The sequence below is a fragment of the Accipiter gentilis genome, chromosome 20 (assembly GCF_929443795.1).
Source record: "Accipiter gentilis chromosome 20, bAccGen1.1, whole genome shotgun sequence".
NCBI lineage: Eukaryota > Metazoa > Chordata > Aves > Accipitriformes > Accipitridae > Astur > Astur gentilis.
Window position 1 is genome coordinate 2,253,909 of NC_064899.1, and position 26,336 is coordinate 2,280,244.

At 39.7% G+C, this 26,336-nt stretch overlaps 1 protein-coding gene across 8 annotated transcripts in view; it reads right to left on the bottom strand.

Moving 5' to 3' along the window:
- The window catches only part of CTNND2 (catenin delta 2), a 665,464-nt gene that overhangs the window by 222,557 nt on the left and 416,571 nt on the right, over positions 1–26,336 (bottom strand). For 6 of the 8 annotated variants that reach the window (XM_049823920.1, XM_049823918.1, XM_049823917.1 and 3 more), the window contains one exon: positions 17,880–18,198. In XM_049823920.1, the coding sequence (XP_049679877.1) occupies positions 17,880–18,198 (319 nt within the window). The remainder of the gene's footprint in view (positions 1–17,879; positions 18,199–26,336) is intronic. The other 2 variants (XM_049823921.1, XM_049823915.1) reach the window with 1 other exon arrangement.

Below are 26,336 nucleotides of genomic sequence, written 5' to 3' on the forward strand. Positions count from 1 at the left end.
GCTCCAGTCTTATTACAATTTGTGGCATAGACGGGGGAGGGAGAAAGGCAAAAAAAGGCATCCTAAGCACCCCCAACTAGCTCAAAGACCAAGTAACCTAATGTGAAAAAAATTATTTCCTACCTATAAAATAAACACCAACCATGTTATGATCAAGTTTTGTGTGCCTTTTAGTTGTCAATATAATACGCCTACACTCACTGAACTCTAAGGTGAAGTGAGGATAAGTTTTTTAATTATATAATATACATCCAGTAACTTTGATAAATGAAATCCAGACATTGTTTCCAGTGTTTTTTCCCAGAAGTCTGATACACCCAAAGGGCTTCTACCATTAACTAATCCATAAATAATTTCTCAACAGCAGCTTACTGTCAACACTCACAGCTTCTTCTACCAATTCCAACATGGTTCACCCTGTTAGACCTCCTTGTGAAAACTTCAGACTCTTCCAGCTAGAAAACTGCCAGTAAGAAAAACTCAAATAATAAGTCAGGGGCTAAAGTTTGATATAACATAGGCATACTGCGTGTAGTATAGCAAGGAATATGCCCCCAGCGAGTACGTGCCTCTCTTCCACTACCAAATTTAAGTTGTAATTTGCCTTGTGAGTCATTCTGAATGATGAGGCATTAAAGTCTTACACTTCACAGCCAAAGTACCATCATACTGCCTCTTCCACCCTTCCTTGCATGTAAGCAAATAAGAGTTCAGCTTCACTCTCCTAGCTCCTCACAGCACTTTACGTAGCCATAATGAAATTCTGTTCTGAATTCCTCCTCTTTCATCAGAGGAGTTAGTATTTATACCAAGAAAAATAATTTGCATCCTGCTTTGTGAGGGGAAAAAAACCACCCCAAAACAGGTACGCACACAAAACAAAGGGATGGAATTCCCACTCGAAGCAGAGAACGCTTTAGAGTCAAAACCCATGGCTGATGAGATGGCTGCGCACCCTGGCACACCACACATTACTAGAGGCTCTATAAATGACAAGAAAGGGGAAATAAAGGCAGACACCAATTGCCATTCCAAGGAAGCGTTATTTGACAAGACACGTGCATGCTACAATTCCCCCAAACATTAGAGAAAAATTTCCATGTCCTGCAGGTCATGCCTCAAATTTGAAGAGTTCAGAATCCTAGGAGACAGAAATACCTCGTAGGACGAATACAGCAGGAAGCAAATTTACAACTAGGAATATTGCTCTTGGACATCACATGCAAGTCTACTTTACTGTAGGTCTTAAGCATCTTTCTGCTTTTCCCTTTGACAAATTTATAAGAAATGTTTCCATGTCAATCTTCTGACCATTTTAATTCATACTAGTTTTATATCTGTCACTCTTCTACATATTTTTAGTTACTTGTTAGAGATCACTCAACGAAGTCTAGTTAAAGTGTCAAACGAGAACATGACAGGAAGAAAATATCTATTCTGAGGACTTCAGAGACTAAAGTCTTTGGCTTGCAGGTGAGGTAACACACAAGCAGGGTTCTTCACTTGACTCTTATTAGGCTTGTATTATGACACGTTTTTTGAGATTCCCCAGCATTACCCCAAAAAACCCACAGAAAATTTGCTTTTATTACTTCCCCTAATTTCTCAAGCTTTCATGGAGAGTAGTCTTCTCTAATAGGTTGTAAAAAATAATTCTCCATTAAGGATGTTGGGAGGCTGCTCCCTACCCAATAGAAGGAAGCATCTTCCTATGTAATGCAACATGCAATCATTTTAAGTTATTCCAGAACTCCTCAGCAAAAGTGATTTTAGCCCTAAAAAGTAAAATTAAAACCCTAATCAGGAATAATTGTCCTTAAGCCCCTCTCCCTCCCTAGTTCTGCTCAATTGAAACATAAAAACAAAGCCAAAATGAAACAGTAGTATGTCAGCCAACAATTAAATGTCATTTGAAAAACATTAACTTTACGGTCCTATATGGCAAACTGCTGTTTTCACAAGGAAAGATTTGGTCACATATATGTGAAATTGTATTAAATACATACATGTATTTAATACAAAGAGCATTATTACTCTTTAAAAAGTAATATATGTTAGAGTATTAATACTCATAAAAGTTTAGGCAAGTTCAGGTCTTATTCATAGGTCTTCCAAGATGAGCAACATCTCCTAGCAAGCTAGGACTAAACCAAAACCTATTTACTCCCTTACCTCTTTTGAACTGGAAAGCTACTTTTTTTTTTATCATAAACTCAGTCAGGAAACAAAGACAGAGAACTTCAATCTTACACATTGGCTCTACTGGGGTAGAGCTTCCAAATATCACACCCCTAGTAAGACGCCAGGGTTTCTTAGACAGACCAGCTGACATAAACCAAGTCAGAAGAGTCCTTGTCACTTCAGAATTACACTTGCTCATCACATATTTTGGTTGTTCATATAATACGCATGCAGAAGTAATTTGGCACAGCATGTGTCGGTCTGGTTGATTACCGAACCAGATTTGTGTTAGTGTACGCAGTGTCTGAAGTGTTGAGCTACAACTCAGTAAAGTGGAAGCAGGGCAATAAAAATTATTTTTTTAAATCCACAAGTTTGCTTTTATTAGTTTTAAACAAAGCATCCATACTTACACTGTATTTGAAACCACGGAAGAAACATGAAATTGTCTGTAACTTACCTGTTACTAAAATACTGAAAACACATCTGTTCATAGAAATGTCAGTGAAAGGTATCACAAATACAACCAAACCAAAATGATACTGCTTTTTCCACTTCATAATCAAGCAAATCCCAAAGGCATCAATAATACTAACTGCTGCAATTGAATTTGGGCATGTCAAATTTGCAGCTCCTGAGCTCATAATTCCAAAGCAGACAGAGAAGGTACTTTGGACTGACCAGTACGAGTCTACGGGCAATGACTCTACCTGAAGTAAACACTAATAACAACCATATATCCTTTCTGAAGATGACACTGGACAGACCGTGTCCTTTGAACATGAGGCTGCTGTGTGAAAAGTGCTGGAGAAGCTGGGGTCTACATCAGGCCATGTGCTTACCGACATTTCCACAACGAATCTCAGCAGCAGCCAACTGTATCGGCAAGGAGATTCCACTCAACGCTGTACCTGTAATACTGTTTCTTATAAAACAAAGTAATCTGACACGCCTTGGAAAAAAATCACGCCCTGCTCCTGTGCCCCATATCCCCACCTATGCACACATGCTTCATGCCATCCAGCATACAGCACTGTGCCGTGTATACGTGGATTATGGATTCTATAGATGTATACATAGTATATATAATTTTATTTTGTGTATATATGTGTATTTATACTATATACACAAAGACTGAAGTTCCTACAAACTGCATAAAGGTTGTAGGCTAGGTAGAGGCAGGAGGTCTTCCAGTGTCCTGTCACTGTGGAAAATCCTGTGCTCTACGTTTCTGCTTTCCAAGACATTCCACAGCCAGGATGTGCTCAAGCTAAAAGCCATACTTAATACTATAAACATACATATATACATAAACGTATATTTTTATGCATATATAGTAAGCTAAGCTTAGTAAATGCTAAGTGTGGAGTGGTAAAGAAAAGATTTTTCTTTGTTTTTCCCCACCAAGTTAGTTAACTAGACTTAATACTCGACCATTTACATTGTTAGCCCATTTGAAAGATGTGGGCTTTTGTTATTCTAGCAACCAAGCCTTAACAGACGTTTTGATTTTTACAAGATGACAGCGTGAGCTTGTTGAGTATAGTTGGCTACACTTTCCACACAGTTTTCATTGATGTCCAAGGTCCTTCAGAGTTCTGCCTTCTGCTGCACTCTTTGCAACGCTCTTTTAACACCAACCTTGAGCACGTATTTGTCCACACCTTCCGAAAAGATTTTTGCAATTTTCACACAGCATCCTTCCTACAGGCTTTCGCAGTTGACCTATCCAGAAAGAAACTACCACTTTTCCTAATCCTTGCGTTTTCTACTGAGACACACTTACCAGAATAACAGTGAAATGTGACTGCATTAAAAGCAGTCTGGGGATACCAATAATTATTTGTTGTGCAGAATAAAAGCTTTCAACTGATTTAGAGGAGTAAACCATAGAATCCCACAATGGTTTCTGTTGGAAGGGACCTTAAAGACCATCTCGTTCCAACCCCCTGCCGTGGGCAGGGACACCTTCCACCAGAGCAGGTTGCTCCGAGCCCCATCCAACCTGGCCTTGAGCACTGCCAGGGATGGGGCAGCCACAGCCTCTCTGGGCAACCTGGGCCAGGGCCTCACCGCCCTCACAGTGAGGAGCCTCGTCCTTACATCTGCTCTAAATCTCCCCTCTTTCTGGTAAAAAGTCTCTCTCCCTATTTATTATAAGCCCTCCTTATATATATAAAAGGCCGCAATAAGGTCTCCCCGGAGCCTTCTCTTCTCCAGGCTGAACAACCCCAACTCTCCCAGCCTGTCCTCATAGGAGAGCTGCTCCAGTCCCCTGAACATCTTGGTGTCCCTCCTCTGGACCCGCTCCAACAGGTCCATGTTCTTCTTATATAAATCTATTGACATAATTATTCAATTTATTAACCCTGCCTTCCTTTCTACTTTCTCTTGATCTTCATCAGTCCACCTTTCTGCATTTCATTTCATATTGAACACAAGTTTTTTGGAAGAAAGATGTGCAATTTTATATAACCGTAGCATGTACAGCAAAATGAAACCACTGGACCAGTTAAATATGAGCAAGATGTGCAGAAACAGCAGCATAAATTGATGTTTTTACCTTTGTTTTACATACTGAAAAGTAATGCAGGCCAGTAATTCACCAAGCACTTTTCATAGCCTCCATTCCGAGTTGCACCTTCTCATGGGAGTTGCATCGTTATCGCTATCACGTGCATATATTGAAAGAAATACATAAATCTTCACACCAGTCTCCTTTTCAATGGGATCCTCAGAGAATTCGGTATTACAAAGCCTAAATTTTACATGGGTTTGGGGAGAACAAGGAAGCAAATGTTCTTTCCCAAAATGTTCTTTCCCGGAGGTAAACGAAACGAAGTCAGAGATCATATTTTTTACAATGCTACAACACTCAGCTGAAAGCAGCCATCTCTCTTCCCTCTGAGCTTTCTGAACATTCAGTCAGTCTTTGAATTCCCAGAAAACTCAAAAGCTACATTTACTCTGTTTAGTTTCCATTCTTTTTTCTGGCTTTTATTTCAAAAGAGCATTATTATTCTTCTGAAGTTACTAACCAAACCCAAATGCCAGCATATGAAAACTACTATATGCTCTACTAAAAGTTTATTTGCTTTTCTTTTTTACTACTCAGAAATGAGTTCAAACTTCAGTTCTCCTAGAAAAATCTAAAACATGTTTCTCTATAGGTTTAATTAAAATTTTAAAGCTGGATCCATGATGTTCAGATTGAAATAAAATCCTTACTCTACAGAGACGTTGGCAGTAAAAAATACTTCTCTTGTTACATTGGCATGTTCACATTGGAGCGAGAATTTACTTTAATAGATAGTTATTATGCAAGAAATGTTATTTTCTTGTTTGAATAAAGCAGTTTTACCTGTTTGAAAGTAGACCAAAAAAAACCCCAAAACAGAACTTCTTCTAGCTGTTGTGAATAGGCTGAGATACTCAGCTGTTGCATTTAACAGAGGTACATGGAAACTACAAGAGCATTTTAGAGGAAACAGGCCGAGAAAGTTTTCTCTCTGTATTTCTCATTGCACATATTTCTTGAACTTGACAACAGTGCCTTTTAAACATTTTTCCCCTACATAGGTGGTTTCACAAAGTGGAGAAAAATATATTGGTAAAACCCCAGTCTCTGCCTCTACTGAGAACAAATGAACAACCTCAAACTACCATCACTGAATTCTGAAATTCACTAGTTTACATCTTAATCTAATAAAATGTCATTTGAAAGTTTTATCACCTTAATTTTCTTGTGAAAACTAACAGGACTTCAAAAATCAAAATTTGCCTCAACCATCGTTGATCAAGACTCACTTATCAAATTTCCATTTAGAAATTTCTTTGCATTGTTGCATTTACTCCAAAGTTACATTACAAAGTAAATGGAATTTCCTCTTTGAAAAGACTGCAAGATTTAGCTTATATTGCTTATATTCAGCACAGCTGAGACTGCCATGAGCTCAGCTTTCCCAAGAAGCCTGCGATACCATGGAACTAAATCAATGCCATGTGCAAAGAATTCCATTTTCCAAAGAAGTTTAAAATGTTAGAGAAGTGAGCTCATAAATAGTTTATTTTAAAATGTTTCTGAAACTATTTTGTGCATTTCATTATCCTTCAGGCTACGCTGAAATTGTCAACACAAGCGTGACGGGCTACCTCCACTATTCTGCATGTCTCAGCTGTCACCTACCAGCTTTATCATTCCTCTGCTATCCATTCTAGTCTTAATTGTATGGAGGCAATATAAATAATGCCCTGAAATAAATTTTAGCGGGATTCATGCATACATTGTTTTCCTGTTTTCTTTCCACCATAAACACTCCTCTGAAAGAAAACAGCTCCATCAGTTCTTCCCTTCACCCTTCCAAAACACTTTTTTTTCCTTTTAGCGATGAAGTGCAGACTTTTCCTCTTCACAGATTTTTGAAAAACAGCTGAAAAGCTGATGATGCCTATCCCATTGTTACTGCTAATTAAAAAACCCAAAACAAACCCCAAAACCAACAAAAAATAACCCCCCAAACCACAACACAAACAGATCACTGAAACAGAGTGAAAATTAGCCATGTTTAACATGACTAAAAAGCAAAATCTAAGCCAAATTCTGATTTTAAAAGAACAAAAGGAAAGAAGATATAAGTTCTACCAGACAGCTTTATGTCAATGAATATGTTACAGAACAAGAATAAGGCTTCTGCATTCACATTTCAAGTTATTCTGAGAAGCTGTTCACTTTATTATTATGACACAAATCTGGCTTAGTAATAAACCTGCTGGGGATTAGGAACTATTAGGCTCGGTTTCACTGTACCCGTGTGTACAACCACTATGATTACAGGCATGTATGGAGTGACAAACAGGTTCCTCACGGAAAGTATTTCCACCTAGCTGACTTGAAAACTAAATCAGTGGGAACCTGTAACTGGAAAGGAAAAGGTGGAGAGGGGTTCAGCGTGCATTTTGAGACATCAGCTTTTGAATTTCTCTGTGAAAGTCACACGTGCACTTTTGCCAATGAGGAAATTTCATTTAGGAAGTTCCCCCTGTGAAAAGGCAGGCCCCCTTCTTCCTATACAGCATAACCAAACTGCTCGGAAGTCTCTCTTATCAGACCCAAGAAGTGGACCCCCATTTTTACTGAAATAACTTACATAATCTTACATATTTCAGAAGGAAGCTTGGTGCAGCACTTCCCTCTTGAGTGGGTTTTTTTTGTTTGTTTTGGGTTTTGGTTTAGTGTTTGTTTTGTTGTTGGGTTTTTTTTGGTTTTGGGGTTTGTTTGTTTTGGGTTTTTTTGGTTTGGTTTTTTTTTTTTTGGTGTTTTTTTTTTTTTTTTTTTTTTTTTCCAGGAGGGGAGTAAATTGTGCAGAAACAGGAAGGTAACAGATTGTTGCTGGAGCCATGCCACAGAAAATGCAGCAGCTGACAGGATCTGTTATCCCTTAGCTCCTGCAGATAAAACCTTTACACAGTTTAGGATAAAATTTCATTAAAAAAATCTAGCTGCTGACAAATGAAAAAAACATCCACTAGAGACGACTATGCAAAGAAGATTTCATCCTGCAAAGAAGATTTTACATATTTAAAAGAATTTCTACACACATGAGAGGAAAAGCTTTGCCCAAACAGAGGTTCTGCAATTTGGCTACCCATGGCAAACTCCGTTCTTAGGTAGGATGGTAAAGCCAAAGGAGACATCACACCCCCTTCTCCCACTTTTTCGTGAAAAAGCTCTCTAACAAAAACATCTAACGGATCCCTCTGTGCACCAATTTGCGTGCAGCCAGAGCTTTACAAGACATTTGGCAACTACTCTGATGCAGAAAAACGTCAAGACTTCCCTATTAAAAGCTACTGGAAGGAATCACGGAACTATACAGAAAACTCCGAAGGCATAAAAAAGGTAACTGCTTACAAAAGCCAACTTCTTGCAGGATAAAAAACCCAAAAACAAACCCAAAAACCATTGCCATCCAGCCTCTCTCTGCTGCTGGTGAGGCAGACCATCCCCGCTGCCGACCCCCGGCTCCGCAGCGGCACCGCTCTGCCCGTGCCAACACACGGGGCACGGGATCGGCAGTCTCCGCTCGGCACCGTTTCCCCACGCAGTCAGTTCCACGGGCAGGTCCCCGCAAGGGGCACCGCGGTCGCGACCCGTCCCCACGTCACCTTGTGGACGAGGAAAAGTAGCGTGGCCGTTTTCCACCCGCCTCAGCGCCTTGATAGTGGGGAAAATCCCAGGTCGTGGACGTTACACCCAACGTCTTACACATCTGACCCAGGTGACTTGAGGTCAGTTCTTTGCCAGAAATGGTTTGATATGTGAAGGTCACTCAATAGTCTGTGCTTCAACCATCTACAAACCAAGAACAGGAGAACTCCATACTGCAGAACTGTTGTGGGAATGACCTTGCTGATTTTTGGAGGCATAGAGAAGTCCCGGGTAGAAATCGTATTGGTGTTTCTGCAATGAGACAGCCAGGACTGTGGAACTGCAAACGCTGCGGTAGTTTGCAGTGGTTTGAAAGAAGTTGTTGAGCCTGGAGATTTCAAGGACAATGAAATTACATAAAAAGCAGCTATAGGAAATTCCGTTTCTGAATCTTTCCAGCACTTACAGGGAGTCAAGAAGAGGGACCGCTTTTCATACCAGTAAGAAGAGCTGGAACAAGGGAGGCTGACTGATCAGCACAGCTTCTGAGAGAGGCTAACGCAGAAATGCGACATGATCCCAACCAACAGCAAGGTAAGAGAGTTGCATGTACTAAGAAACTGCGCTACACCTCTGTTGTCAGTATTCATTCCTCCCACCTCCACCAGCACGCACACACGATTGCTTTTCTTTAGCCTCATCAGCTGTCAGGGCCAAACTTTCAAACTAAGTTTTTTCATCAAACAGCACAAACCCCGAAATCGGCCCTCCTCTTTGAAATGTAGTATATGAACCAAATACATCATGTCCCAGTATGGGACAAAAAAGCTAACTTCAAACGATTTTTAAAGAGTAAAAAACTAAATCAAAATACTTTATTCTTTAAACTTGTGTACCTTTTGCTCATTTCCTGAAGTAAATTACTTGTTTTACCTTGGGACAGAGTTTGCACAGCTCCTCCTTTCCCCACACATGCCTCCTTCTCCATATTTTTATCTTTGGTATATTCAGGACACCTAGAGACCTCACTCTGTCCTCCTCCAGGCTAAGAAAACCTTCCCATATCTTTCCAGATCTTCAGCTATCCAGATCCCTCCACTTCAGTGCATGGTAAGGATAAACGTGACCCCCAAATTATTCGAGGTGGGTGGAAAGCTGAACAACAAGTGATCCCACTGTTGCTGCACTGGCTTAAAGAAATAACCAACTAACCAAAAGAAAACCAAACCAACAAGTAAAAAGAACAAATATTTCACAGTAAGTCTAGAGACTAGGAGTTTCCTTGGCAACAATGGCTGTAGGATTTCTATGGGATCAGTGGTGGCTTTTGCTTCCTAGGAAACCACTTCCTTAATGCTAAGAACTGCGATGCACCTCTGAACCTCACTTGTTCATCGAGCTCCGGGAGTGGGGCAGTGGAGCGGGGCGAGGAAGAAAGATCGAAGTGAAGGCGGTGGATATAATAAACATATATAAGTATATAAATATATGTCATATAAATATATGTCAGGCTTTTAATATATAAAAGCTATAAAGTTCTGTTAGAAACTCACAAAAGTTGTTGATCATTCTTTCCCTTCATTTTTAGCTCAACTCTACACTGGAAACATTACTTCGGCAAACTCTTGGTGTTACTTTCTTACAGAAATCTGCACTCTCAATGATGCATTTTGTACAACGGCTACAAAATTAGCTGGCTTTTGTTTCCTGCTTATAAAATAGTTGTGCAACACCATGCAGAGGTCCAGCTTCAGAAACTAACAACCTCTGCATAGCAATTTGTGTCTCAGTGTTGAGTAGGATTTTTCCATTGCTTTTAAAAATGAGAACACTTGAGACTGTGTCCTGGTTTTAGCAAGATTCTTCAAAATTTTCCCCATTCATTTTCTGCACCTAACACATTTCCCTCCCCTCCCTCCTATCATGTTTCCCATGGAAGTAAAAGCAAGATTATCCTCTGAATTTCAAAGCACCTTACAAATTTAACTTACTCTCAACATCCCTGTAAACAGTAAGATCATTATTACCCATTTGGCTGATGAGATGTCCAAGAGCTACTACTGAGAAGCTTCTTATGCGGTTTATCTTGCCAGGAGATCGTAACAGCTTACATGAGCCCACTAAAGCCTGAAAGTATGGTTCTTCCCCATGTTTTTAATGTCTGGTTGGAAAATATACTTACAACATTTTCTGGCTCTTACAGTCTGTCATCACAGAAAGGCACCACGCAGATTTTGCATCTGTCAAAGTTTGCAAATGAGCCACAGGATACTGAGCAAAATGTGTGGCAAACAAAGGCAGAAACTGCACCGAGATGTATATTCACCATTAGAAGCTCCGTTATGCCATTCAAGAAGCAGAAGCGAGCTATGGGCAGTTTGAGGATGAGGTACACTGTCCACCTGCTTCTTCCTGGATGAATGAAGCCATTAAAATATGCAACAGATTAAGAAAGAAACAGTGGAAAGGGCTTTGTTGCTGTTCAAGTGACAGAACAGCATTGTTGGAGGTGTGGGGTTAAATAATAAAATTTTCTCCTTTTTGGACATCGGTCTCATCTCCCCCCCAGTTATTAGATGTGCACTTATCAACACTACATGGAACTGCTGCCACTGTCCTCCTGAACGGCCTGTACCATTGACAAGTACTTAAGTGGCCTTTCACTTCTCTCCCTCCAGCAAAGGAAAAGAATTACCTTCTGGTGGAGGGAGAGGATCGCAAGACCTAAACTTCCAGACTGAAACAAGAGACTAGGCATCATCTCTCTCAAAATTGTACCCTGCATACCACATAAATAACCTACCAAATAAAATGGCTACATATAACCTGTTCTACTCTGCTGATGGTTTAGGAACTGTAAGCACTTCTGGACTGACTCATTAATCAAACTACATAGACCAGTACTGCCCGTGTTACTGTGATATATGGAAATTGTGATGTTCTGTGATTACAGTAGGGCAGGTTTGTTAATGATAGGATCAGATTTCTTTAAAGATAGGATGGCAGCAAAATGGAGCGGCCTCCTGCACCGTCAATAAAATGCCACAGGGAAGAGAAAGTGGGTACTAGTGCTTCATGAGCTAAAAGCAGACACTTTATTCCTGTATGGTACATTTATTTTTTTTTTTGTGTTGTTGTGGGTGTTTGTTTTTTTCCAAGCACTTCTCTCAGAGAAAGGAGGTTGATAAACAACATGGGGCAAATTCTAGAGAGAAAAAAAAATAGCAAATACAAGTGGATGCTTGTGTGCATACTGAATTGTATTTGCTGCACCATGAAATAACTTTACCTATGTCCAGTGCCTCCCCAGCCACTTATAAACCACCTCAGTGTAAAGAGTGGAAAGACAGAAACTGTTGGCATATACAGCAATGTGATCAAATACACACAAAAATAAGTTTTCCAAGTTCTGGGTACCACTCTTCTACTTTACCACAAGTTGACACTTGCGTGAACCAGCTAACTCCTCGTTTATTTTGCCAAAAATGCTCAAGCCAGAACTAAACATTCTCTAGGAAAGTCTTTTCCAGTCAAGGTTTCCAGCTCAGTAAGTCCCCTGAAGTCCCAGATCCCAATTAGCAGATTGTAGGATAGCCTATAGATTCCCACCTCACCTATTATAAGGAATCAGGCTTCATCCTTAGTTACCTACATCAGAAAGGGGAAACAGATTGCTGTTTATTTTATCATACCTGCTACATTTTCTCAAAACTGTTTTGTGCACTAAGTAAAAATTCAGGCTTTCTATGTAGAAAGGATCTGTATGAGGAATTGCAATTTGCTCCAGACTTGCTATTCTTGAATTGGGTGTATGCTTGTGCTGTTTAGACGCTCCAATTTTCTTTTCTTTTAGGGTCAATCTTTCATACTTAGAGGAGTATACATTTAAGCCTGAGAGGCTGAACAATTTTTATGTAAAGAAAATAAGCCAGGTATTTCCTCGCTGAATAAAGATATACTTAAACACAGAGCTACAAAATGAGCACTCTCAAACACCTCCCACTTGGTTCTACCAATACAAGGGGCCTGGCCCATGTAAATTTGATGCAAAACATTCTTAGCAGGGTGTTAGCAGGACCTAGGAAGTTGAATCATTTACTTCTGGAGATAAGCCTAGATTGCCTAACATTTACATGCTCCGATACACTAGAAGTATGTTTCCCATGGCTTCCCCACCACCTTTGGAGAATCACCTCCCCCTTTACTTTACCCTTCATTTCAGATAAGGGTAAGAGGGAACTTTGAAAACTCTTGAGTGAAAAGGAGAGCTGCCTATCGCACATCGTGTCATGCAAAAGCAGGGAGGTACATCTGCAAGCCCTGTTCTATCTCATCCAGACCAGGAATATGAACTTCAGTCTTCTGCCTTCTGGGTTAGAGAGTTATGCCAGAGTCCCACCAACACCACCAAGGGCCCTCCGGATACCGAAAACCCAAGCCCACGTCTCAGGACTGACCACAGCAGTGCTGCACAGCACTGCCACCAGCTGCATGGTAGTCCCAGCAAGGCCTTCTACCCCACCAGAACTTTCTTTCTGAAGGTGACGACCCTTCCCAAAGAAGTTACCAGAGACATTCCCACCAAGATGTCCAACCTCCCACACATGCCGGTTTACACTACTATTTGCTTACCTCGTTACACTGTTCAAGTGCCTGGTTGCTATCCAGATTTACGGTAGGCTAACTCTGTTAACACTGAGACAATCCTTGGAACAAAGTGAGATTAAATATATGGTGAAGACTCCTGCAGAAACATTTAACAGGCCATATTCCAAACTCTGTGTGCTAATCTCATAAGCAGTTTTACCAGAGCACAGAATTTTATCTAGAATTTATTTTACTTCTATCTCTTTTCCTACAGAAAAAGAAAGATCTCTTGCTTGTATTTTGCAAATGGAGCATATTGGGCGCGGGGGGGAGGAAAAAAAAAAAAGATGAGTTTTGAAACTTGTAGTTCATACAAAATGTTCTGATCTAATTTATTTCCTTTCATAAATGGAAAGAAAGCCAATTTAAAAGTTTAGAAGATAGACAGCACATCATCTTCTGCTTCGGAGGAAATTAAGGCCAGCAGAGGTAATGAAATGGTAAGTTGACTGTGAAAGCACAGAACAGAGCAGAAACATCTCAGGGTATTACAGTTAAATCATGCAATACCTGGAAAACTCTGTCTCTATGCTGACCAATACCCAGACAATCCTAAAGGTGAGAACCACTACGAGATAGCTGGTTTTAAATTATTATTTTTTTCTTGTAAAGTTGCAACGTGATTCTACTGCTAGTGGGTTCTTGGGGGTGTTTTTTGTTTTGTCTTGTTTGGTTTTTTTTTAGAACAAGAGCCCAATCATTATTTCAGTCTGCTCTATAATGAAGAATGAACCCTTTACAGTTTCATTCACCAAATCACCCCATTTCTTCTGAAACATGTATCTTGGGAAAGGGGATGCCATAAAGGAAAATTGTAAGTGTGGATCAATATAATTCAATGCAGTATGAAAATGTACATTTGAACTCTGAAATTCATTTTGGTAGCCTAAATGGAGTCACATAATTCTTGCCGTTAACTTGGCTTCTTGCCAGCTTCTTTGCAGAAGATGTGTGCATACCGGTGTGTAAATAAAAGCAGGTAAGAAGAGAAAGTCACAAAACAATGAAGGAAATGCGTTGACTCAAGCCACCAAACCAGACACAGCGAGTCCGTAAAGAAGCAAAACCACCGTTACCACAAAACTTCATTGGCATGTACTGAACTGAAGGACTTGAAAATTATGTATTTTTCATCTGTTATGCAGCAAGTGTGATTTATCAGCAGTGGTACATGTACATAGTTTCTTAGTAGGTTAAAAACTCAAAAAAATAAGTAATTTACACACATTTAGAGTAAAAATTGGAAGGCACACAGACTGACAAATGGATTCCAACATTTCCGTTTTTAGGGCTCACCAGTTCCCCTGAAGTCAAGGAATAGACAATCCTTAGATAATTTGTTGGTGCCAAGAGACAGATTAATCTTTCTAAAGTGAAAGTAGGCTGGAAAATATCACATATATTTCGAATACTTTAAAATACTCATGACTTCTCTCATTCACAGTTCATTAGCAACCAAAAGCAAGACAATAATTAGAAAATAAATATTGTAGTCTTTTCCTCCCTATGCCACTTTTTCATGTAAGAGTTTATGGCACGAAACAGTTTATATCACAGCCCTACTGCATATTTCTCTTCCTTCTTTGACAAAAAGTAAATGTAAAAGAATGCTCTGAAGAATCAATCTGTAAATTATCTTTGACATTCAACTTTTCCATTTTCCATATGTAAAACTTAAGTTTCATTTCTGACCGGTGATAAGGGACTTATTTCCTTTTGAAATAATAAAGCTTCTGACTCTCTGCCAGCATAGATGTATATAGTTTTTACTACCTGTTATATGAGGTCGTATCAGCAAACAGTCTGCCTGCATAAATTAAAAATTATCCCCTACCACAAACTTGATAATAAAGAACTTCATACTTTTTAAAAATAGCTTTTGTCCTAAACTTTAAGTTATCGAACATTAAACTGCATTTTATGACAGCTGGATGATGCAGAACAGATGTTGAGCTAAAATTTCATTTGCCAAATGTCGGCTCAGAACACGTATGTAAAACTGGAGTATTAGTAATCCAAACTACACGGTAAAAACAATGGAAAAAATTGTCAGCTACATCTGGGACTTCAGATGGAAATTCTGCCCGAACCAAGGATTCCAGAAAATAATGTTCAGTTTTAGGAACTCTAATTGCTTATAAGGATGAGTACGTTCTCTTCTGGGTATCTATTTCTCATCTTGAGCTGACTGATATATAGCAAACGCTAATCAAAAGCCTGCAATTAGTATATGTTTCTCTTGCAGGTCTTCCTCTGCCAGTGAGCCTTTGTTTGGCCCTCTGGTTGGACAAGTAGGCTCAGTGTCTGAAAACGATGCCTGCCATCCCCTTCCATGATTCACGTCAGTCACAAAAAAAACCCAACCAAGCAGCAACACGTCTGCAAGGAAACTCAAAACTTAACCGTTGACAAAGGCCATCTGCTGACCAACGTAATTTTCTTTTTTTCTTGTTGTGCAAGGTATAACTGATAACCCTTTGAGGAATACAATGCAACGTAACACAGCCATTGGAAGTTCTGTATTTGGGCCATGTTTTCCTTTTCCTAATTAAAGCCAGTACTTCTAATTATACCTCCCATGCGCAATCCTAAATAATTTCTGTCCTTCCGTAATATTTTTTTCAAGCATCTGGAAAGTCCTCTGTCCTCTCCTTCCCACACTTGTCATTTATGCACATTTTTGCAATCTATCCATAGAAATCACCATGTTAAAAGTCTCCTGATTGCTTTTGTTGCTTTTCTCCAAACTCCTTCCAATTTTTCAATGTCTTTCCAACAGCTGAATGATCAGCAACTGCTGGAGGCCACAGATAGTTTCACAAGCCAGTCTGCCTAGGTGGACTATAGCTTTTGGGGACTACAGCATAACATAAGCAGGTGTGCTTCTGACATTTCTTTATAAGAATTATTCAAACCAACAAGTCAAGGCAGCAATACTAAGCAAGAGACACCACACACAGCCCATGGATCAAATGAACATGATGAAGAGTAATGCAAACCTCTTTTACAGAAGTTATTTTGTGCAAAACTCCAATCCACCTAACAGTAATTGGTAATAATATTTAATGATCCCCTCTAAAGAGTTTATGAAGTTCAATTTATACCTGGATGCCTGCTTGCTCCTATGTTACCTACCAAAATCAATACTCATAAATGCACAAATGGTATCACAAGACAAGAAAGAACCAAAAAGCAAGCAAATGAAAAAGTTGCAAGAGAAAAATCTTCTTTTACAAGCACATATCCTAAACATTAACTGACTAAACAGTTGTGAAGTGATAGCAGATAACCTTTTCTTATAAAGATATTGTGCCTAGGACCTGTCGAGGAACTGTAAATATGTCTTTCCTGTCTACGGGGAACAGTGCCTTCAACATCATCATGCTTTTCTCCCAAGAACATTACATACAGATTACAGTCATTTCTCCCCTGGTTTAGTGCACTTCTAATATAATTTTCTTTAAGTTTGTACACAAGACCATTACAAAGCAAAACTCTTTTTCCTCCACAGGTTTTTGTATTCTGGAACACAAATATATCAAAATACCAAGGTTTCCAAAAGAGACTGTTTCCCTCTGGTTACCAATGTTTGCTCTGGGACAGGGGGAAGAAAGGGAGGAATTAAATTTATATTTTTTCAAATTTCTGGAGGAAAAGCTAAGGAAAAAAAAAAAAAGGTTGAAGACAGAAGTTTTCTCAACAAGTAAAAGTGCAATGGCAGAAGTAGCTGCAAGCAGTGATATATTTCTGATGTAACATAAAATTGAGCTGCAGTGGTATTCCCAGTTTGAGAGACAGAGAGAACTGCTATAATGCTCAACCGGTAGAGAGATCACGTTGTGAATATTTGGGTTTTAATGCAGGAAAAGAAGTATTTTCAAATTGTTGCTTAAAAACCTCCAGCATTTTTGCTGGAGGCAAATTTTATCATTAAATTACACATAGCAAAAATAAATAAGTCATACCATCTGCTATAGAAAAACCTTGTATAAATTAACACTTTCAACAAGTTTAAACTTAAGTTACAAAAGAGACTTGATTTCTCTTCCATCAGAAAACTGAACAAAATCACCAAGTGCATTGAGGATTACAGTTAGCATTTCCATTGCTGTTATCATGGAAGTCAAATAATTCGCCAGAAAACCCTCTCTCGCTCTAATTTGTCTGCCTGCTCGGGGTATGTATGGCTAGACAGTTTCCTCCTTGCACCTTCCCTAGGTACACGAGGATGGTCATGCCTTGCAGCAACATTAAAAGTTGTGCTATATATTTAAAAAGCATGCACAGTAACAACCATTTCTGCAAAGCTGTAATACATACATTCTTATTACCACATACTGGCATTGCAAGCCTGCACAATACACAATAAAGCACAAGTCTGGGTATGTGTTGCTTCCACATTGCTCAGTCTCATTGCCCAATACCAAGATATCCTTTTCTACAGCTTTTATGAATATTAACTGCAGACAAACCAAGAACTGCAGCAACTTCTGCTCAAGAAGCAACTTGAAAATTCAATCCACAACGGTTACAGAGCCAAAACAGTCATACCACTCCTCCCATTTTCAGAGAGAATTACTTTTCATAAGCTTTTGAGGGGTGGCGCTACTGAAAGCGGGCTAAACGCACACGTTCAAGACCACGCCTATCATTTTGTTTCACAGAAGAGCTCATGAGAGCCTTCCAAGGTAAAGCATTAGGGCAAAGCTGTTTAACATACAAAATCTTTCATGTACAATCACGGGGTTTTGTTTTTTTTTTTTTTTTTTGGTTTTGATGTTGTTGGTGTTTTGTTTTTTTTTGTTTTGTTTTTTAATATTCAACAGCAGAAACATACAAAGCAAACCGCAATTACAAACCTCTGCACAAGCAAGAAATAGTAGACAATGAAGGTTTCACCCACCTGGGATCTTTCTGAATGCTATCAATGGAAGGTGACCTAGCCAAGGTCCCTTCAGGTGGGATGGCTGGCCCAGATTTGCTGTATGGTGATTCAACAGAAGGACAATACTGCAGCTGTCGGTAGGGGTCTGCGTAATTGGAGGCTGGGCCGGCCGCATAGCTGGCCCTCTGGAAGGTCGCTGTTGCGTTCTGTGTGCCGTGTTGACTGCCTGTGCGCTGTAAGGGTACGGAGTCGACACCAGGGGAAGATGGGGCTACGACAGGAAAGTAGGGACAAAGTAAAAAATTGAGGACCTGTTCACAGAAATGGTTAACCAGGTCTAGGCAGAGGAAAAAATAAAAACAAAACAAAACACACACATATAAAACAGGGGTTCAAAAAGAATGAGAAAAAACAAACAAACAACATTGTCATTTTCAAAACCATTGAAGTAAATAACTGTCAAATGAATTTCTAAATGACATGCCACTTCTGGACTAGAAGACCTTTACACCAGTCAAACAGACCGTAGCAGTGCTTTTCGCTTGGGGTTTTAACTGCACTAACCTGAAATGAAAAAAGTGCAGAAAAAACATGGCAATAGTCAAGCTAAGATTCACAACCACCACCGAGTGAGGCTTTTGCAGTCCTTACAGGGGTGGAATTCAGTCAGATCCACCAGTAGAAGGAGGGTCAAACCAGGCTGAAGAGTCCAAATTGAGATGGATGGCTCTACGGCAGAAGCAGCAGATAGCCATAGCCATCCCAAATTTGTAGTCCTGGTATCCATAAAGCAGGTAAAGCCAGGCACCTGCTACTGAGTTGCTGCGTACACTTTGTTAACTCATCTTCTGCATACTTCACCCTAAGTAAGACTTAGGGTGCTGCTAACTCAAGTCTGAAAAAGAGCTAAGCACAAGGTGATCACGTAGATGTCTTAATGCACGCCTGCAACGGCTGTGCTCACACACCGCAGCGCAAGATTAATGCATTACCGGTTTTGAGCGGCTTAACCAATAGATTTAAACTGACTTAATGCTTTTGCGACTCAGAAATCTTATTAATCTCTCTTGTAGCCCATTATCTTTCTGTTGCAGCACCATGTACTGGAGATCCAGTCTGCTTTCTGATTCTTATTAAACATGCAATGTTTTTGAACCAAAGTCCAGTTAATGGCAAGTGGATTATCGCTGTAAAGGTCAGAGGACTAATATCCACATGATCTTTGGCCTGGAAACAAATACAAATTAAGTGCTGGCTCTGCTCCGAAGGAAATTCAGACTGTTTGAAGTGGCACATGAACTCCTGGTGCCTCCCACTTCCCCCTGTCCCAAGACAACAAGAATACTTTCACCAACAGGAGAGGGCCCAGGTCCGGGATTATTTTTAGCTGCGTCAAATTCATACGCTAAATTGTAGGCAAAGCCACATATTCAAGAGACAGGTTTTTTGTAATAGATTTCCCAATCATTTTTCATTAACATGCACGTTAAAAAAAATTTACTATATTATAGGTCCATGAAAGGGACTTTAAGCATTTTATCTCAAAGTGTCAGCAAATGAAATACAGTGAGCTTTAAACACAATTACAGCAGATTTGTCTGACCTAGTACTTGTCAAAGTTACAACACCTGAAAACTTTAAATTTGTATCAAATCTTTGCCTTATTTTTAATTTTTTGTTATGGTTCTGAAATATATAATTTTACTGTAACAAGTATCTTCTTACAACTTTGTTACAAACATAGATAAGTGGAATCACCCTCTTATCTACTGCCCCATCCCTGGCAGTGCTCAAGGCCAGGTTGGATGGGGCTCGGAGCAACCTGCTCTGGTGGAAGGTGTCCCTGCCCATGGCAGGGGGTCGGAACGAGATAATCTTTAAGGTCCCTTCCAACACAAACCATTCTATGGTTCTATGATTATGTTAACTTACGTATATACCAACGTTTTACAAGTATTGCTTTTGTTTAATTGCTAGTAAATATTTCCTTAAGAAATGAGCAGTAAGACACATACAGAACTTTTCATAAAACTGCATCAGTTAAAATGCAATAACATTGCATATTGAAACATCCCATGCACAAATCATGCTAAATTCAGTGTTAGGAAGACACAAGGAAAACATCGCATTTTAAAAGAAAATACACACAGTTCAAAACCAAAATTTGGTGCCTTGTGAGAAAAAGAGTAAAAAAAACAAGTTAGAGAAAACACTGGAAATATTTGCAAGTGAAAAAGCAAAAATGTAATTGTATACTGACATAGCATACTCTTATGTACTGACACTCTGCAGAATATGCTGCTAGCTTTTGACACATTATATGGGGAATTGCAAAAAAATCTACAACACTAATACTGCTGAAACCAAGAACTTCATTGTAATGTAGATTGCTTTGCAAAATATTCCACTGTATTTCCCTTCCCCTCCTTTACAAGACAGTTCAATGGAAATTGTTTTTTTTTTTTTTAAATTATTTGAAAACTTTTTTTTCCTACCTTCTCCTTTGTCTCGTTATCAAAATAGGTATTTATATGAACTGAAACTAGCTGTCACCCTAACACTTACATGCTTTTTGAGTCATTCTGATTCATTTCTCAAATTATCTTCCTAGCAGACTGTTACTTCCTTTTGAATTTTATCAGAATGAACAGAGAAGTGCTATAGTCAGAATATAAGAATGAGATAAATCTATGACTTGGTTAAACATCCACAAATAAGCTTGTTCGGCTAGTGTTACGCAGGTCAACTAAAAGACAAACAAAAACCCCCAAACAACTAACACCTCAAAGTAACTTCTACATCTAACTTGACTACAGCCACCTTCATGGACTGTAAAATGGTTAAGCTTTAGCAGACATTTTTACATGAATAATTTCACGTAAAACTAAAGCAAAGCCATCTACTAAACCGATACCTTACTCTTGCTTAAACAAATCCTTTTGGCAGCCAGACTTACTGACTGAAGTGTGGTTCTTTAGGCTATGGCAAACTTGCCGGCTATCGAGATCTCCCTTCTCTTTAGCTATTAGAACAGCTGTAGTGATTACGTCCACTAAAATAAATAAATAAATTCAGAAGTCCATTTGCCTCCCCCAGCAACAGTAAATCTTGAGTGAGCACAGGGGCATCCAGAAGGCACACACTTGGAGTGGACCAGAAAGTGTTCAGGTACCAGCCACGTTTGCAGATGGTCACACAACCTTTTTACGTGGTTTTATATAGAAGACACCCCTTTCTCTAACTTCCACATTTGACTCTCCTCTCAAATCCAAGCCAGCTACACCTTGCCCAGAAACAGCTCAGCCTGGGTAAGGCGCAACACTGCTTTGACTAGGATCAGGGGTTTGGCCAGCAAGGGAAGAGAGGGGTGGGAAGGAGTTGTAAGGTAAGTGCTGTTTCTGGAAAAATGGGCTGCTTTCCCTTCTCCCAGCACCAGCCCAGCCTTCCTGGGGTCTGGCCTGGTTGAAGCAGGATCACGGCCAAGTCGTGTTCTTGCCCTGGGCCTACAGCGGAACCTATTCTGCCTCTGCATAAAAGGTAAAACCAGAAGTCATAACCAGACTGTGAAGAAGAAGGTCGAGTTTTGTGGACACCTTGACACCTCATTGATTTAACAAGAAGCTTGGAAGTCAAGGCGTCCACAAAACTAGACCTGCTTCTGGTCTTCAAAAGTCCCCAAACTGAGAAGGAGATCAAGATTAAAATCAAAGAGACAATGGGCCTCAAAAGCTTACTTACCCTGTATCTTGCTTTACCTAAGTGACCACCCATGAAAGCATTGTTTTTAAAGGCGACCGCTGCCCCCACTTTTTAAAACCTACACGGGAATTCAGTGGGTGATGCCAGATAAGTAAGTCTCTGGAGTTCTGCTCTGCTCTTTTTGCAGTGGTCAGCCTACCTGCGGCTCCTTCCCGGGACCGCTCAGCCTTGCAGAGGCACGGGGAGCGGGCGACTGCCATCCAGCCGCCCCTTCCAAGCGCCCACCCCGCACAGACGAGGGGGGCTTGTAGGGACCCTGGGGGGGGGTCCCACTGGCAGCAGGGTCACAGCACCCGCGCTCTGCTGCAGCAAGCGGATACTGAGTGGAGCAAATAACGTGCTCAGTAGTAGGCCAACAAACCTCTATACGTTCATGAAATTTTAAACTTCAATGTAAGAACCACGCTTGAAGAGGAGAATTTTAATTTTGGGTTGAGGAAAGGGTTTCCTTGAGAATTTCCAAAGTGAACATTTCGCACTGAGCAGATCAAGAACTATAGTCTCAATGAAGAGATTTCAGTTTGTCACCTAAAGATTTAAGATCTTGTTTTAATTTGCAATATCATTAATACCTTAAAAATACCGTATCATCTTCAACCATTCACTACTGCAGCACAAGAAACACGTCCCCAGGAAACGGAGCATCTGAGGTACCACACAGACATTTAATGTGTTCTTACAAACCTTTGCCAAAGAGAAAGAAAAGCCCCTGTTAACTACAATGAAAACCCTCCAAAGACCTGATGTGTGCCCTGATTATGGTTCTTTTGATTGCAGAAATAGCATATAGAATCTAGCCAGCCTTTATAATTTTCTACGGCTTTTGTGTAGTATTAACAAAGATATAGCGACTTCTATATTAATGCTGAAAATTTAGGAGTACCACTAAATATGCTCACAGGCTCACAATGAGATCTTCATCTTAGAAAGTCACTTTCAGATTTTGTATCTTCTTTTTAAATCTATGACATCTCTAGAAACACCTAACAAAACCCCAAAAGTAAGAACACATCAAGGTAGGCAGGGATACTATAGCACCATACCCAAGTTTCTTAGGGAGACCAAATTCACATAAAAACTGCTTAAAAGTTCAGACTTTCTAGAAGTCAGAGGGCATTTTGCCCAGTTAACATATATAGGATCAGACCTTCAGAAAGGATAAACTCATTTATGAAACTCATCTTGCTACGCCTTCTTGCTGAAAATCACTCGGCTGATGCTGCTGTTTGATTTGTGGGTATTACCTCGTAAAATTTTCCTCTTATTATTCTATATTAGACATTCGGTTCCTGTGTTAACCTTCTCCTTGGGCCTTTCATGCAGATTTTACAATTCTTTACTTTTTTTCTTCACTGATTTGCACCTGCAGTTGATTCTTACTGTCATGTGAAAAGTTGAAAATTGAATCCCAGTAAGATATCCCTTCAGTGCAAGGTATGTCCACCACCCCTCCAGGAGTTCATAAATGATACAAATGCAGTGCATTCTGTTGGTAGCAAATATATAGGAAGATTTATAGAACAGATACTTTTCCCATCTAATACCCCATAAAAATAATAGTGCATTCTCTGGCAATTAGAAAACAGAATTCATCAAGTTTGGGGGGATACAAACACTTTTTATCTCTAAGTGTTAAGTGAGTGTTTTAGAGCATGCACCAGCTCTTTTGCAATAGAAGTTTAACAAAATAGATTATGATCAAGCTAGGAGAAAATCAGCAATCCAAAGTAATGAGCAGAAGCAGTGAAGTTGAACACTGTTCAAGATGTATGATAATATGTATATAATAATAATAAATTTGCTTAGCAGTTACTTTTAGCAGGACTTTCCCACATTGGAAGTGTAAGATTTTAGAGAAATATATGGTTGGGGGAACCTGAAAATATTTACTGAAATAAATAAAAAAAAATAATAAAAAAAAAAAGGAAAAAATGTTGGTATTGGCAACCACCTCCAAGGTAGTTAAGATTTTATGAAGGCACTATCATATCCTCTGTTCAAAGTACAAATGCACAAGGAATGTCATACTTTAAACATGCAGACTGAGAGCAGAACAAACAAAAAAAACACTAAAGGATTTCAACATACAAGGGTCCAATTTAGATTTAAAATACTTAGGACCTTACGCAAATATCAACACCACAGAAGTCCTATGTAGCTTGGCAACTTTGCCTCAACTTCTCCTAGTCGAAACAGGAAAAACAGAGTCAAAACTACCACAACTTTCTAGTCCTCGTTTTCCATTTTCTCCCCCCTCACTTCTCTACACTCTTTATTTTGTCCTATTTAGTTGGAGCTTTGATTGCAAGATTAGCAATCTCCAAATTCTCAGCCAGAGAGAAATAAGAAGAACCTGTAAGCAAATCTTCCCCTTTTGTCCTCACAGGACAGTCTTTCCCCCATCCATCCAGCCTTTGCTCTCAACACATCAACTTTTTAGGGCTTCCAGGATTGCATCGAATACTACATGGTCAACTGGCAAAGCCTCTTTTCACTCTATTAGCTCCATGTCCTCTCCCTCTCTCAGGGATTTCTAGTTATGCTTCAAAGACTCAGCTAGTCTTGTTCCTCCTAATTTTCTGCTGGCCCCAGCTTTCTCCAGATGCTCATATTTTGTGTATATCAGGGGAAATACAACCTCCTTCCCTCCAGTCAGTTCCACCATGCTCAGCTCGGCGCCTTCAACAGCCGAGCACGACAAATAGCCAGTCTCCCTGCTCTCCCAGGTATAGCCTTTTACAGGAACGTAACATGCCGTACAGGGCAAATGCAAGGAAACAAAAGAAATAGATACTGAACAGCATGGTGCTTGGCAAAAAAGGTCTCTTTTCCACCCACAGACACGTCAGTCACGATTTCCTCAGGTACTGGTTATACCTGGCTGTCGCACCTACTTGTGTGTCTACACTCGTTGCAAACACATATTCAGCAATACTTTTATCATCAGGTGTTTCCATGAGATGGTAAGGAGGAAGCTTTTTGTCATGGCAACGCCCCTGTTTCTTCCAGATGGCATCACAGGAGGTTTACATTGTTCGTACTTTCCTATCCCATCTTCAAAACCAGGGGTAGCTGTTCAGCTGCTATGCTATTATTTCTATGGGAAATACTCAGTGCCTCTCTGAATTAGTTAACAGGTTCCTTCCCACCGCTGGCAGCTGCAGAGTACTAAGCCTAATGAAGATCATAAACAAACTCAAAGCGATTGTACGCCCCAGTAATGAATTATTACCCATTCGCTATTTGATTCTTTCAAAAATCTTAAAATCATCTCCTGACCACCGCTGTATTTACAAGCCACTGTTTTGCGGGAGAACAGCTCCTTGCTTCACAGAAACCAAGGAAACATCACTCGTGCTCTGCATATTATCATGTTCAATAAATCCTCTTCCAATGCAAAACCTGACAATCTTTGAAGACTGAAGAACTGAAGTTGCTACTGCACTGATGTATCCTTTCATTTCGATTTTCTAAGAGCGTTCTTCAGATCTGACACTAATTGTTACAATAAGGCTGAAAATTCCTTTGCTTAGAAACTGATGTTTTTCCGTAATGCAGAAGGAATTAATTGGTGCAAGAAAATACTGCTTCCTCAGTTTCTGAGCTATTCCTCTGTTTACAGAACAGCTAGGATCTGGTTACTTTGAAGGCTCTTTTTGTCTGTGTTGTTCCACTTCAGTTTGCACATTCTCATAGTGTCTGTGTCTTAGCTTCCTTTTCATGCTTATTTTTTGTTAGAAATACATACCTTTTTCTCCTTTTATTGAACAGTTGCATTGGGGGAAGATGTATAACTGCCATTATCTAACCCTTAGCATATGGAATAATTTTCTTAATCACCAATTTAGACTTGACATTTCTTTACTAGTAATTATTTTAATTATGGGTTCAAGTATGTGATTAGCTGGTATCAATCTGAAATCACCTAGTTCCATTAAGGTCAGTAATGGAAGCAACTACATACCTTATGAATAATCATCTATAAGGATTTTTATACCTCTAAAGCAATTTTTAATGAAGAAATAGGTAGATGAGTAATTCAGTGAGCAGCAACGGTGACAGTTTGTATCTTAGAAATTTGTATTTCAGTTCAATAGATATGGTGCCTGAGATGAATGAGTTCCGATCCAAGTTTATTTGCAGCTGTGTTTGATGCTACTTCAGTGAAACCTGAAGTCAAAACTTCCACTAATATATGCAAGTTCCATTCTCAGACTCAGCTTCTAGCATGTTTCAGTGATGCTGCTCTGCACAAGAAGAGTGGTGCGTTCACACAAAGTGATAATCGGATGCCAACTTTGGCTGCCAAAGGTGTTATGCCAAGATCTTTTCTCAGATTGTCTCTTGTCTCTCCGAGTTGCTTCCCTCAGTTTGGGGAGAACATGCAGTATAATTAATTTGTTATGTGAGCCTTGAAACAGAGAAAGTAACAACTGTCAAGGCCCTTAAAAGCAACTGCCCTTCCAGAATTTGAGATGCTAAAATTCATCATGGTAGTTTTCTCACTGGAGTAAAAATTCAACTCTGAGCAATGGCAGTATACAAAGACATACACATCACTTTCCTCCTCTTAGTACTACATGGTTTCACATTGCGCGTGTGGGATGTTGTGACCGTAACAATTATAAAACCTGATCACAGCAAAACCACACAGACCGTACCGCTGCACACAGACTAGCCCTACTGCAACTAATTTTCTGGTTTCACTCCAAATTC